The sequence below is a fragment of the Nematolebias whitei genome, chromosome 17 (genome assembly GCF_014905685.2).
Source record: "Nematolebias whitei isolate Nwh7 chromosome 17, NemWhi1, whole genome shotgun sequence".
Lineage (NCBI taxonomy): Eukaryota > Metazoa > Chordata > Actinopteri > Cyprinodontiformes > Rivulidae > Nematolebias > Nematolebias whitei.
This window is the reverse complement of record NC_056514.1, coordinates 18,053,915-18,069,950: the sequence shown is the minus strand read 5'-3', so window position 1 is coordinate 18,069,950 and position 16,036 is coordinate 18,053,915. Positions and strand designations below refer to the sequence as shown.

The 16,036-nt window shown below is 41.1% G+C and overlaps 1 protein-coding gene across 1 annotated transcript in view; it reads right to left on the bottom strand.

Annotated features, from left to right (window-relative positions):
• Positions 1–16,036, bottom strand: part of abcc3 (ATP-binding cassette, sub-family C (CFTR/MRP), member 3) — a 75,169-nt gene that overhangs the window by 7,451 nt on the left and 51,682 nt on the right. Inside the window, exons 17-24 of the mRNA XM_037691318.1 lie at positions 15,551–15,727; positions 12,639–12,806; positions 11,151–11,334; positions 10,953–11,061; positions 10,680–10,836; positions 9,457–9,664; positions 8,688–8,998; positions 282–481 (exon numbers count right to left, since the gene is read on the bottom strand). Coding sequence (XP_037547246.1) covers positions 282–481; positions 8,688–8,998; positions 9,457–9,664; positions 10,680–10,836; positions 10,953–11,061; positions 11,151–11,334; positions 12,639–12,806; positions 15,551–15,727 — 1,514 coding nt within the window. The remainder of the gene's footprint in view (positions 1–281; positions 482–8,687; positions 8,999–9,456; positions 9,665–10,679; positions 10,837–10,952; positions 11,062–11,150; positions 11,335–12,638; positions 12,807–15,550; positions 15,728–16,036) is intronic.

The window sequence follows — 16,036 nt, the reverse complement described above, 5'->3', positions numbered from 1 at the left end:
ATTCTGCTTTGAAACTATGGTCACACTGGGGTCCTGGACCTAATGGATCTGGGTGTTAACTTAGATTTAACTATGCTTTGGAGTTGTCCCAAAAATCCTGAGGACTGAACATCCTACTTGGGTCTTCTGTGACACCTGTTCATTCAACCTTTATTTATACAGGTTAATCCCATTGAGCCTCGGGGACTCATTTACAAGAACCTGTGACTAAAGGAGTCTTGTTTCTTAAGAAAAGTGCAACAAAGAGCTGCTGTTCAGCTGAGCTGAGGCAGGACCCTTACCTGTTGGACACTATACCAGGGTAGTAACTCTTTTGGTTCTCATCCACTTTTATATCACTCATCAGAACAAAGGCAGCGTGTCTGCTATAGGCTCGGATTACACTAGCGCCAGTGACGGTCTCAGAGAAATGGGAGTATATGGGAGAGCGGCTGACCGACTCCAGACGCTTAAGCTGCCGAGACGTGGCAACATAAAATCTCTACAGGCATTGAGAGGAAGAAAAACAAACACAGCATTACAACCTGATGATACTTGGCACATGTTCAGAAATGTCAAAAAGGTTGTGCATAGACAAACCCACATGCATACACATCCGCACACACAGAGTAATAAAGGAAGCCTTTGTGAACAAAACACCCGCAGGGTCACTGGATACTCCAATTTTTCACATTGTTGAACAGATGCCAGTAATGTTCCCAGTTCTACATCAGCTCTCCAGCTCCAACTGCAGGAATGCTGTGCACTCTGTTCTGTGTGCAAGCGCTTGAATCAAGTCGCCAGATTGTAACGCTGCAAATTTACCTTCGCTGTTCCAATGGAGTTTTAACTGCTGGTGTTTTGTTTATCATTGCACGTACTGTACACTGTCAAAAATCACATTTATTGTCGAATAAAGACAATTAGATGAAATTGTTAGAAGCTTACAAACACAGAACCAAGTTTGTTCTCATGTTGTTCCGATCCGTTTGCATTAGCCAAACCAAATCAGTAAAGTGAAAGCAAAGACAGCATGCAGCAAAAAAGCAGGGCGGATGCCAAAACAAAGCAGCGGGATTAAAAAAAAACAACTTTGTGTTAGTACATCTGATTTTATTCCTTTGGTAGTTCAGTTGGAATCACCATTATGGAAAACAAGCAAATCCTTCAAAAATAGCTGCCCAGTCGAGATGTTAACGTCAATCTGGTTTGAAAACAAAGTCGACTTAAAAAAAATTCACAAAAAAAGATTGTGTTGTTCTCACTGACTGCCTGTCCTTCTATTCATCCACCAACCCATTTTCAACAGCTTCACCACAGTCAGGAGGGAAACTCAAACATCTCATCCATGGAGCTCCCATTGAGTTAACAGGCTAGAAATTAAAACACGGTCCCTCTGGCAGAAAGTCTCCAAATGAAGGCAAGCAGGATGCTCAAACCTCGTTTGACCATTTCTTTTGTAGCGTCTCACAACTCTGAGCTCCTACCAGATGACAATGTTCTCACTTTATATCTGAGGCTGAGGCCAGCCACATGAAGGAAACGCACTTTAACCATTTATATGCAAGATCTCATTCTTCTGAACCATCATGATAGAGCTGGGCAATAATTCAATATCGATATATATCACGATATAATTTTATTCACCAACAGTGATATGGGTTTGAAGCACATTTTTGATATTTCGATATGATTACAGCGTTTCGCCGACGCATTTCTTTGTCTGTTCGGGTTGAAGCGGCCGCTTCAGTTTCAACTCGCCCGAACAGAAGAAGCCGTGACACAACTACGTAAGTGCGTGGTGACGTACACCGCAGCTCGAAGGAGTCAGCTACAACACGCGTTGAGTTTTTGCTTCAAAATGAGTTCCCATGACCGTCAGAATGTGATTGAACAAGCTTTCACAAGCGAAGAGAAAGAAGACGACATCACTGAGAAGAGAGGAAAGACCAATTAGCCGGTGTGGAAGTGGTTCGGCTTTCTAAGATCCGGTAAAATGCAGGTTTCAGTCTGTGTGCTGCAAAATGTGACGGAGCGGTGGGAACACATCGAACTTGTTCCACTTGATAAAATCTGCTGAGAGTCAGAAGATGAAGCACAATAAAAGTCTGAGCCAACGTGTCCCTGAAACACCCCAGCTGTAGCAAAAGAGAAACCCAACATGGGTTATGTTGTTGTTTAAAGTTAAAACTATTAATATTGACAAAGCTGACTTTTATGTTTATTTGATGGTGATTTAATTTTTTTTTTTGAAGGTTAAATACAAATAAAAGGGGAACATTAATTTATTTGTACAGTTTTAGTGAGGCTTTTATATTGTTTATATCGATATCGAATTATATCGTTATCGACCGAAATTAAGAAAAATATCGTGATGAAAGTTTTGGCCATATCGTCCAGCCCTACGTCATGATCATGGCCCAGAGTTAGAACGCAGTTGGACCAGGAAACCAGGAGCTAAACCAGTTGGCTCAAGTTCTTCACTTAGTGGGACATGGCAGGAAAACCTCCAAAGGTAAGCTTGTAAGAGGCAGCTAATAAGATGCTCAAACCATCTGAGTTGACCGTTCTCAATGGGGGAGCAACAGAACTCGATTTTGAGCTCCTCCCCAATGATCAAGCTTCTCAGCTCATCAGTAAGACTGAGGTTAGCTACGCTACAAAAAAAAAAAATAGTCTCACTTCATCCGCTTGTATCGATGATTCTATTCTTTTAGTCCTATCCGAGTCATTTAGGTGAGGACTGAAACATTGATGGACCAGTTAATCAAGAACTTTACCAGTTAGCTCAGCTGCTTCTTCAAAACCTTTTTCTTGGCACCATTTTCCGGTGGAGAACCTTGACCAAAGATTTGGAGTAAATTACTCTCATGTTGGCGGCACATTCTGCAGTAATCTGGACTAGAACTCGTGTTCTGGAAAGCTATAAAATCAAACCATCTGAAAAATACAGTCCTAAAACTCTCAAAGAGGCGAGTCCTCAATATCTCAGGGTGAATTTTATCCAGACTTCAAGCTCTGCTTCTGCATTTAGAAAGATCCTCAAAGTGATCTGTCACTATTCAACAATATCTCCAAGTTCTAGTCCATAGCTGTCCACCCAATCCAACAGGAGTGGGCCTCGCTTTCCTTTTCAGGTCATTTACCCAAACCTGTCAGCTGTGTCAAGCTGGCCCATAACAGACACAAACCACGCCCACTAATGAAAGCCACGCCTCTCAGTGGACATGACAGACTGTGTGAAAAAGTATTTTACAAAAGTTAATCTTGATTTGGAAATTGTCGCATAATCAATAAAATTAGAGCACACACAATAAATAAATAAAAACAGCAAATGTGATGTTTTTACTGCCACAACAGATTCATTGAGCAGCACCTGTGGCAGAAATATTCACCTCTACTAATTTAACTCACCCATGTGAAACTTAATGCAAAAATATTTGCTTAGAAAAAAATCTGGCAACATTAAAGAAGCCACGATGTGATAACGGACAAACTAACTACAAGAAGCCTACATGACAGAACTGTGGAAACTTGTGATTGAGCAGATCCTGTTGCAGATGACAACAACCCTTAAGCATGAAAAAAAAAATCAACAGGTGTTTGTGTCAAATTTTTGGAGCATTCAGATTTTTAGATCAGTGTAACAATTTCTGCTTGTGAAAAAGTTCTGCTCTATACAACTCACTGAAATCAAATTCAAAAATGTCAATTGCATCCATTTTATCTGCTAATCCAAGTTCAATGATTCGTTGCCCAGTAGAACCTCAAATATCTACCGTATTTTCCAGCGTATAAGTCTCATAAAAATTTTTTTAAAAAGCATCACGAAGAGGAAAAAACATTTAAGTCGCTTTGACGTACAAGTCGCATTTATTATGCGTCACTGCTGACACGGCTTCATTTCGCCATGGCAGCGCGTCTTCCATCCATCCCATGCGGCTGGAGCCACTAGCTCTCCGGTGTTCCTCCGCCTGCACCAGCTGAGTGGAGCGGGTGCGAACGGGAGGACTCGCAGTTGCATTTCTTTGAAATTTAAGATTAACACTTAAAGTCAAAAATTGCGTTATATGGAAAAAAAAAAAAAGTGTTTATAAGTCGCTTCGGTGTACAAGTCGCAGCACTGACAAATATATGCAAAAAACTGACTTATACACCGGAAAATACAGTAATTTTATAGGAAGCTGAATCAAGAGGTCCAGCTAACTAGAGCTCGCCACTCACAAATGGACTACTTTAACTCCACAGCTGACCAGCACTCTACCAGACAAGCTAAAAGACTCAGATCACACTCTAGTAGCATAGCTTGATTACTGCTTTAAACACATGCAACAGTCTACTAGCACACTCACTCACAGCCATGCATGTTGCATTAATGAGTTAGCATACTTGTTTCCTATTTACCTGAACCCACCAATAGAACACCATTAACGGGGCTATGACTATGAGGAGCATTGGGGTGAGGGCAGAGCATATGAGCAGCACATTCAGTGTGTACCAGAAAGTGCGCATCCATATGTCAATATTGTCAGGGATGTAGGTGTCTATAGCATCCACGTCTTTGCTGAAGCGGTTTAGTAACCGCCCAGTCGGGGTGCTCTCGAAGAAGGCTTGTGGAGCTTGCAGGACCCCCTGCAGCATGTTGTGGTGTGTGAGCTTGGCTGCCCGCAGCATACTGTAGGCCCGGCACAACAGGCAGTTAACCAAAATCAGCACACCTGCGAGAAGGGGAGGGGGTCAAGTGTGACAACAACAACATGCGTGTTAAACGGATCACATCTGTTCCTACAGACCAAAGAAACAACAGCCTCCATCCATTTTCACCTGAGGAGCTGAAAATAAGACAAAGCAGGGTTTTCCCAGATCTCTAGTTGTAGATTGTTGTTTGCACTTTAAGGTTTAGAGATCACTGAATAAACGTCACCATGGCTTTCATCAGTCTAGCGTTTACTTTTTACAGGATCATGGTCTCACGAAGCAACACCATGTTCTCCTGCAAAAGTATCCCAAGACTCTTACTACTTCAAGAATATCACTTTTGCTATTTGTTCATTACATATTGCCCAGAATTTTAGGAAAATAATTTTGCTTTAAAAGCCCATCCGTATGATATAAATCATGTTTGGGCTTTTTTGCATTCCAAATATTTAATTAGCGAAGAGAAGCAATGAATGTCCAGTTTGTCACCAAGTGTGTGACAGATATTTTTTTAAATGTTTAAAACCAGAGTTCCTCAAATTAAGAGCATAACAAGTTTGCAAAGTTCTCTTTCAGTGATGTATTTTTTTTTTTTAAAGATTAACTGAATACCAAAGAACTGCAGTCCATGAAAGAGCAGGGAGAAAGAGTCAACATGACACCCTGATATCTGAACCACTGTCAAGAACTAGAGCCCGGCCGATGAGGAAAATCTATCCATCTAATTGGCTGAAACCTGTTTTAACACTTGAAAGTCTTGAAACAAGTTTTCCTAATGTGCGTTCACATTCTCTATCCTCCACTATTCACCATAAAGTTATCGTGTTACAAAAATATAAATTAAACAAAGAAACGCCTTTCCCTGAAAATAGTCTTCATGCATCCTCTGCTACATTATAGTTACTCCTTGTGCAAGGAAGGACACGGCTCGTTCCCAGTGTTTAAATCGGCACGTAATGGGACAATTGTCACCGGTACAACGTCCCTAAACCCTGTATCGGCCTAAAATATTGTCCCTACCGATATATAGAGCGGGCTCAGTTCTGGGAGTGGACCTGCAGTCTCTGACAGGTGTCTGAGCAGAGGATGCTGAGGAACCTGCTCCAGGTCCTGAACATGTCACACCCCCTGCACGACACCCTGGACTCTTACCACAGCACCTTCAGTCGTAGACTGAGACCATCGAGGTGCTCCACAGAACAACACAGGAAGTCCTTCCTCCCCGTGGCTATCAAACTTTTAAACTCCTCCCCCTTTCTGCAAATAGGACAATAAAATTATTCCTGTCCTACAATAAACACTTTAATGTTTCTGTCTGCACCTGCTTTAGAACTTAATTGTTGGTATTTTTATATTCTCTGTTAGTTTTTATATCTTGTGTGATTCTTTGTGTATGTTCCTTTGTACTGAAACTCTGGCACAACAATTTCCTGCGGGATCAATAAAGTTCTTATCTCTATCTTATCTTATATTGGCCGGGCTCTATCAAGAACTATCATTCAGAAGCAGCTGATTGTATGAACATGAAACTTAGAAAAACAATTGTTAGCTAAAAAAAAAAAAAAACACTGTTAACAAATATGAATTCAGACTTCGGCACTTGGAGAAGAAGAAAAAAAGAAGCCCGTTATCCTCGTCCAGAGGCAACATGCACCTCTCTGCACTCACTGGTAGACAAACAGTGGAAGCTCAGGCTGTAATCAAACAAACATTATCTCGTTTTTGTGAAGAGCCCAAATCCCCAGCTTTGTGGTGGTGTGAGTTGTATCAGTGTTCTTGATAGAACGTATGTTCGGTTCTGTGATGGCAACATTAACGCAGAAATGTCCAGCAGAGACTCCAGAGCCTTCAAGACCATATCTCTTTCAGGAACATTTTTCAACAAAACAATATATAAAACTCTACACATTACCAAGACACGACTGAGTTCTGGTTCTGCTGGAGGGTTCTTCCTGTTAAAGGGGAGTTTTTTCTTTCCACCGTCTCCTTTGTGCTTGCTCAGGATGGGAGACGGTGATGAAGTGACGATTCAGCACATTCTGCTGCTTTCTTACTTAGATAACTTTACTAATTGTCTTTTATAAAGTATGAGAATGTTTCTGTTCAGTGCCTTGAGACAACTTCTGTTGGGACTTGGTGCTTCATAAATAAACTGAATTGAAAACGAGGGCACTGGATTGGTGCAGACTACTGATAACTACCTGACATGATTTCAAAAATGACCTTTTAATGTATAAACAGCAACAAATACATCTGAGGGATCTTCCTGCAATTTCTAATAATGGTTCTGTGGAAAAGAAGTGAAGATCTAGTATCTTACCTGTTGTAGATGTATCTTTAAACATCCTCTGGAGAAACAGAGTCTAGGTCCGATAGTACAGACAAGATAACAGCTAGCCCACGTGGGCCAAGACCCAAGAGGATTATTGTCTCTTAAAACTTAACGGTTACAATTTTAAAGTGGGTCATACAAATACACTTTCATAAATCATTATTTCTTCTTAGAAGAAATTTTATTTTACATTAAAAATCGGTGCTTTTTTTGCTGCAGTCTATTCAGACCATATTGACGAGCTAGTTACGGCTCGGTCTTTAACTTCCATTGGAAAACAATTTCGGTCAAAAAAAATTTCAAATGCTTTTAAATTATCGTTTTTAATTTAGCATTAAATGAGATTTTCAGCAGAAATATGTTTAAATTCTGACCAGAACAGACGCAAACTGTACTGAAAGTGCTACAGTTAAGCTGCTACAGCTGTCAAAAAAATAAATAAAAAACCTCTTTTCACCAAACTGAGAAGATTCACAGAGCCATCAACGACAGGTAAGATATTGACTGTTCAGAACCCCATTTCTAAATGAGCCAATTGATCTTTAAGTTACAAAACAAAACGTGAAAAATGAACTGAAAATAAATTGAATAATAAGAAAATAATTAATTGTAAAAATGGTCAAATAAAACCTCTAGTATAATGTAAGAATCAGAGTGTGTGTGTTTGTGTTGTAAAACATTTACCACCGACTCAGATGTGACAATCAGTCACAACTATTGATCCAGTCTCTCATTTCAGCTGCACATTGGGGAAAAAACCAAAATGCTTCTTGTGGTTAGCTTTAGGTCAGCTTCGTGCTGAGGAGCTGCAGAGAATTCATATTTCATGAACTGTTGCAGTTTTAACCCTAAACTGGAGTTCTGAGCTTTTTCTGCAACATTAACCCTCAAACTGACAATAAACCTGTTTGATCTGATTGGTTTATATATCATACTCCTTTTACAGGGAAAATACATAATTTATTGTTTAACTAGTAATAAATCCAACTGTAAACTTTAAAATGGTTCTTAATAATTAAAAACAGATAAACTCAGTCGATCCCTTGATCAAAAAATCCTCCTCTTATTCCACCTGAGGACTAAAATATTTTATGATCCTATATGATAATATTTCTCCCACGCAGGAGAAATACACAACACAACAGCAGTGACAGGACCAACAGCTGGAGCTTATTATTGCCACAAGAAGTCCAGACCTCCTGAAACTGGACTTCAGTGAAAATGAAATGTCATGCTGAGTTGTAATAGCGCTGGTGCACCACTAGAGGGAGGTTATGAGTCACTCAAAAACTATTCTTTTTAAACAGTATGGCACCACTGAGCGCGTTTTCTAGATATTGGGAGTGTGTTGCACAACTCGACAACCATGCATGTCTTTAGGAATGTGTGTGAGAGGTGTGGAAATATGCTGCAGGCAGGACAGGGAGTATTTTGGCTGTGGAGAGAGCAAAGGAAAATCAGGAGTAAAAAAAGGAGTCGAAACACAGCAGCAGTTCATCACAGACATCCCAGGCTGAGGGAGGCAAAAGCCAAAAGGAGAAGGTTACCAAGTTTGCTGCACCGAACATGCATGCTGCATGCCACTCCAGGGAGAGCAAGAGTCAAACATTTGCAGAGGAAAGAAAACCGTAGAGGATCGTTTGGCACAGAGAATAAAGTAATGACCGCTCACAAGTACCTGGACAAAGATGTATATGGCAGTCAGGGGCACAATGACAATAGCAAAAAAGGGCGTGCTGCTAATGATAACTATCATGGTGGAGAGAGAAAGGAAGAAGGTGCCCAGGAACATGAGCACAGTGGACGGCAGCGCCTCGTCTATGACGTAGATGTCCTTGGAGAAGCGGTTGATGATGCGTCCTATAGGTGTGGTGTCAAAGAAAGACTGGGGCGTGTGAAGTTTGTTGGCAAGCAGGTTAAAGTGCAGCTTCCTGGCTGCACCAATGTTCCCCATGGCTAGAGTGAAGGAAGAGATCATGACCAGGACACCTGTGAAGGGGTTAAACCACAGGAGAAAAGAACAAAAATAGAGATTGGAAAAAGGAAAGTTTTCGTTGTTTTACCATGTAGACAAGGACAGCATGGAGATGAAAGTAGTTCACTAACAAAGGAATGACATTAGGAAAGGAAACCACTGGTTTCTCCGTGCAGTGAGCTGACAAAAAAAAAAAAAACATCAAAAAATAAAATACGTGATGATCTTCAGATGAAATGCTGGTCTTTTTTAATCCGTTGATAACTCCTCTCCGGTCCAACTAAAAACTAACTTTGGGACTAGCTGACAGGAAAATTAACTCAAATCATTTCACCACCACTAAGAAGCAGTTTGGATGCAAGTGGCCTGTGGTTTTACAGGAATACAGAAACTTCAGCACCATGATGAAGAAGCACAACGTGTAGTTTAAACACCACAGAGATCAAATGCTGACGTTTGTTCAGTTTCTTACCTTGTGCAATGCCCAGCGCTGCGTACACCCCCACCCTCATGTGAACGTTCTCTGCGGTCCGATTCATAGCTTCGTCGTTGGTCCACTGGCTGAGCCAGATGTTGGCTCCGATGGCGGCGGCGCTCTGGCAGCCGTACAGCAGGATGATGATCACTGAGAGCAGCAGTCCCACTGCTTTGGCATACTCCACGTACACTTTGGTTTTCACCTGTTAATGAGCGACCGTCCAGTCAGCTGAGCTTACTTAACTCTATGAAAATAACTGATTTAGTCTCTTATTTGATGGAAATCCTCCTCAAAACAATGAATCAAAGCATTAACAACACTTCAAAGAAGTCGGCTGGACTAGTGACAGAATTACCGTATTTTCCGCCATACGTGTCGCACCGCCGTATAAGACGCATCTATTATGCATCACCACGGACAACTGGAAACGTGGGCCGGTGTTGTACCAAAAATTGATGGGCTGCCAAATGGCGGCCGCGGGAGTGTGCACGGGAGGACTTCAACAAGATTAACACTTAAATCAATTATTTGTTTGCTTGAAATTAAAGTAAATCTCAGTCTAACTTCTCCTTAATAAATGCACTTTGATGGTCAAATCAGCTGCATTTCGTAGCTGATTTGACGTTTGCTCCAGGAGTTCCAGAGCGAGACGACGGTGGCTTGGTATGGCAAGCCAAGTGTCTCATTAATAGCCACGTTTACCTATTAATAAGGCACTTAGCTTGCCATATTAGTCAAGGGCCTACTAGTGGCTGAAAATGGTAGTGTTCAATATTTTCCATGTCAAAATGAACGAAATCGTCAGATCTCAGTCAAAAATTGGATTATAAATATGGGAGAGAAAAAAACGTCACTTTGCTGTATAAGTTGCAGGACATGCTAATTTATGCAAAAAAAAACCTGTGACATATGCTGGAAAATACGGTATTTATGAGTTTTGAACTATCATCTGTTGTAGAGTTGTAAATGAACTTCTGTGATCTTGCAAGATGTGTTAGCTCTCTGAGTATGTGCTCAGAAGGATGCTCATTGTTTGTACAACTGATACTTGAAGCAAAAACACACACAGGGCCAAAAGCATTACTGCCCTTTCATGTTGGGTGCTGGGCGACATGGAAATAAAAGATTAGCAGCTTAAAGGTGAACAAGCCACATGTTGCTGCCTGCTTCACTTCAGGCCAACACACACTGGATCAAATCTAATCAGGTCGACTGACCCGGCCCGTTTCTGCCGTCTCTGCCTGGATCAGCTTCTCCATTTCCTGTGGTTTATTCTTCTCCTGAGGCTCCCCGTGCTTCCTTTGGCTGCAGCCATGTCTCCTCACTGAGCGGCATCGTGAGCCGTCTCCTTCTGATGAAAGAATGCTGATCTGTCTAGAGAAGGTGGCCAATAAATGGATGCTAGTTAACAAAAAGGGCCACTTCTTCAAAGTTTTGTTATGTAACCTTAATTAAATGGTAATGTTTAGTTCTTTAAGGAGTTCCAGTACCTCAGGAAGCTTTTCTTAGCTTCATTGATCACAGGTTCGTTGTCCACCATGTCTGTGTGATTACTTAGGACGTCATCGGGGAAGAGTTCATCTTCGTCCATTAAATCTTCTGTGAAGCCAGTAAGAAAAACAAAATGAGCTCAACAGTTTATCTCTGAAATTATACGACTTGAGAAAAAGGAGGAAGTGTAGCTCGACCGGTGGCCTCATCCTCTTCGACCAAGTCTTCCAGAGCGTAGTTCCTGAGAAACTCGGCAAACGCTCCATTCTGCTTCAACAGATCCACATATGAGCCCATCTCTGACACCCTACCATCCACCATCACCACAATGTTGTCCACCTGAGGCAGGAAGCTGATGCCGTGTGTCACCAGGATGCGTGTCTGGGGTCAAATGAAAGACAAATATATGAAAAAAATAAAAATAATAATAATAAACCAGATACATTTGCTATTACAACCCCAACCCAGAAAAGGTTGAGTCTCATAAACCCACATTGCCATTGAAAGGAGTTAACAGTTCTCTCCCAGCTCTTCTTTTCTCTGCACCCATATCTCCCACAAATAGTGGAATAAACAGTTTAATTTAAATTGTTTGAAAATATGAAGCAAATTAAGGTACACTGTAACCTACCAAAGACCTCAGTTCATGCTCCAATTTATCGTAACCATGCCTCCCCCCCCCCCCCCCCCGTCACTAACAGATATATCATTTAGAAATTGGAGACTAAAGAGACAAATCTACACTGGAAAATCTGTAAAAGTTTGCTTCATTTGCAACGTTAAGGGACTGGTTCTCTCTTCCGGATGCTGACTTTTTCAGACATTTGCAAATTAGAAATTATGTCCGAATTAACATTTCAAATTTTGTATTTCTTCCTGAAAAAGAAAAAGGTATGTAGACTTCTTCTGGGTCCTCCGGAAGCAAAAAAATTAATAATTTCAAGTTTTGTTGACATTTTTCAGGACCAATCTGCCTTGGGAGACCCCACCAGGGACAATTGCAGCTTAGTTCCTAGGATCATTCAGGCACACAAACTCCTCCACCACAACAAGGCGGCGATTCAAGAATCTCTTACTGACCTGTTGCCGTTTCACTTCAGTAGGTGCAAAATGCTCCTCCAGCCGTTTCATACTTGTCCACCTTAATTTTACAGCTTTTCTTACTCTAGAAACTTTTTTTTTTATGTAATGCAGTAATAAATTTCTAAATTATTGTTATTTTCTTTAAAAACTGGCTCCGTTTCTTAATTTAAACATTTGTTTTGTTTACCGTGTTCCATTGAGAGTGTATGAGATTAGCAAATCATTGTATTTTATTAACATTTTCACCAAGTCCCTGCTGTTTTGGAACTGGGGTTGTACAGGCCTAACTTCACATGTTCCCATCACAAAGCTGTCAAATAAAAGAACTCTCTTATCAGAGACTGTGGTTCATATTTGCAACATTGAGCAATAAACTGATCAAAACTAACGACTTCCTCTTGAATAAAAGATAAGTTTCAGTTTCCTCAACTGGAACACGATAGAGATCACAGTACTAAAACTGTTGGTGGTAGTGCAGCGTCACAGATTTTAACTCTTCGAAACATTTACAAACAAAAAGCTCAGCGGAACAGGAGTTCGTCTTTCCTGTTGTTGATTCTATTCCAATAATGATCAAACTGTGGAGTTTATTCTCTTCTCACCTTGCCCTTCAGGAGACCCTCAGGACCAATAAGGTTGTCAAAGATGTGTTTGGACACATGAGCGTCCACTGCGGACAGGGGGTCGTCCAGCAGGTAGACGTCAGCATCACTGTACAGAGCTCGAGCCAGGCTCACCCTCTGTCTCTGGCCACCAGACAGGTTGATGCCCTGCACGACAAACACATTGGTTTGTTTTAATCACTGCCGATAATTAGTACATTTTTGCTTCAGTTCACCGTCAGAGAAAAGGTTTGAGAAACTGTAAGAAGTCAGACTTTTCATGTCATAAAAATATGAGTCTCCACGTCGACAACTTGACAGTAAAAGTTTAACAAACAATGCATGATTGCTTGGTTTTACAGAAATGTCGATGTGATTCACACCGGAGAGAATATATATTATTATATATATTATATTATTATGCAGCACGGTGGCGCAACTGGTAGAGCTGCTGCCTCTCAGCGAGCAGGTCCCTGGTTCAAACCCCGGTCCAGGGGCCTTTCTGGGTGTAGTTTGCATGTTCTCTCCGTGCATGCGTGGGTTTTCTCCGGGTACTCCGGTTTCCTCCCACAGACCAAAAACATGCATGTTAGGTTGATTGGTGACTCTGGATTGTCTCTAGTTGTGAGTGAGAGAGTCAATGGTTGTTTGTCTCGATGTGTCCCTGTGATGGACTTGCGACCCGTCCAGGGTGTACCCCGCCCCTCGCACAGTGATTGCTGGACATGGGCACCAGCGACCCCCGTGACCCAAAATGGAATAAGCGGGTAAAGAAAATGGATGGATGGATGGATGGATGGATGGGATGATGATCAGGTGTGAGTGAACACCCTGTTGATTTAAAGAACAGGATCTATCAAAGTCTGATCTTCTCAACATGTTTGTGGAAGTGGATCATGGCAGGAACAAAGGAGATTTCTGAGGAGCTCACAAAAAGAGTTGTTGATGCTCATCAGGCTGGAAATTGTTACAAACCATCTCTGAAGAGTTTGGACTCCACCGATCCGCAGTCAACCAGAATTCAAGACCATTGTTCCCTCCCCAGGAGTGGTGGACCAACAAAGATCACATCAAGAACAAGGTGTGTATTAGTCTGTGAGGTCACAAAGGACCCCAGGGTAACTTCTAACAACTGAAGGTCTCTCTCACATTAATGTTGATGTTCATGAGTCCACCATCAGGAGAACACTGAACAACAATGGTTCATGGCAGTGTTGAAGGAGAAACCACTGGTCTCCAAAAAGAACATGGCTGCTCATCTGCAGTTTGATAAAGATCACGTGGACACAACAGAAGACTGTTGGAAGAATGTTTTGTGGACGGATGAGAACGTTTTGGTTTGAATGAAAAGTGTTCTGTTTGGAGAAAGTAAAACTGCATTCCTGCATAAGAACCTGATCCCATCTGTGAAACATGGTGGTGGTAGTATCATGGTTTGGGACTGTTTTGCTGCATCTGGGCCAGGACGACTTGCCATCAATGATGGAACAATGAATTCTGAATTATATCAGAGAATTCTAAAGGAAGATGTCAGAACATCTGTCCATGAACTGAATCTTAAGAGAAGGTGAGTCATGCAGCGACACAATGACCCTCAACACACAAGATGTTCTACCAAAGCTTGGTTCAAGAAGAATAAAGTTCATGTTTGGAATGGTCAAGTCAAAGTCCTGATCTTAATCCAATCCAGATGTTATGGAAGGACCTGAAGCAGCAGTTAATGTGAGGAAACCAGCAACATCCAGAGTTGAAGCTGTTCTGTTCCGACTACAAAGCTACTGACCACCAGGTTAGCTGGAGCTATTTTTAAATTGTTCAGTTTGTAACTAAGAAAGTTAATTTAAAAATGAACACTGCATTCTTTCAAACTATTGCTGAGAGTGACGTCATGTTTTAAGTCCAAATTGGGGCAAAAGTGAAGTTTCTACTTTAAGTTAGACTCTAAAATCCTCTGGTGTCCAGAGATCGTGGTCGACTCGGACTGTGAGATGCCCAGGTCCTGTGGCTCCAAACTGTGAACATATCATCACCCTCCCACCACTGTGCTCGACAGTTGGTTTCTACTGATCTGCTGCATCTGGTTTTCACATCATGGTACTATAAATCATCGGTGAACATCACTACTTGTCTGCTAAAGAACATCGTTACTAAAGTCCTGTGGTGCATTTAGTTGCAACATAAACATAAACAAGCATTAGTTGTCAGCGATTACTGAGCATGGATATTGATAAAAATATTAATTATGTTGTAGTTTTTAAAGAAAGGTCTTCTCCTGCAAACAAGACAAACTTGTTCAGTCATTAACAAATTGTTCTTTGATGAACTTTAACCTCTTAAAGAGCTCGTAATTTTCTGACCTGATCTTAGGGTGGATGTGCCAGAACTTTCACTCCTGGGAATGTTTTTTTACTTGTAAATTATCTTTCTCTCTGAAGATTGATGAACTTCATTTAGCAGCACGCTTTGACCCTTCCCAGACTGATGAGCGGCAACAGTAGTTTCTCTTAAGGCCATTGCAGATGTCTTTCCATCTTGGCGTTGCATTAACACTAACTTGTTTGCTCCAGAGCAGCAAGACGACAAAACTTCTGTTGTTGTTGTTGAGGTGCTCACACTGATGATGATCAATACATTTGATCAGCAGATACATACAGATATATAATTTCAATTTTGCTTTGCTTTGGTTTAATAAATAATGACGTGGTGGAATCTGCTGTACATTTTTCTATAGCTGACGTCCGATTTAAATAAATAATTTAAAAGAATACCAGATCTTTTTTTTAATCATGTCCTGCCATGTAAAACCTTAGAACTGAACGAGACAGGAGCTTCTTTTTAACACAACTGTATATTCATTAACAAAAACAGATCATTTTGCAGAGGACAGGGCAGTGAAAGCGCCACTTTTGTACCTTCTCTCCTATCTCAGTCATGTCTCCTCCGGGCAGAACTTCCAGGTCCGGTGTTAGAGCGCAGGCGTCCAACACGCGGCGGTATTTCTGCTCATCGTAGCTTTTTCCAAACAGGATGTTGTCCCGCAGAGTGGCATTTTGTATCCAGGCCTGCTGAGGAACGAAAGCCACCAACCCCTGAGGAAAGAGGTGGACAAGGATTGGTTCACTGGTATCCTGACTGCATGCTCAATAATCCAGGTATTAAATGTTTCTAATCTGGGTTTTAAATGTTTCTAATATGGGTTTTAAAGGTTTCTAATCTGAGTTTTAAATGCTTCTAATCTGGGTTTTAAATGTTTCTAATATGGGTTTACAATGTTTCTAATCTGGGTTTTAAATGCTTCTAATCTAGGTTTAAAATGGTTCTTTTAAGGGTTTAAAATGTTTCTAATCTGGGTTTCAAATGTTTCTAATCTGGGTTTCAAATGTTTCTAATCTGGGTTT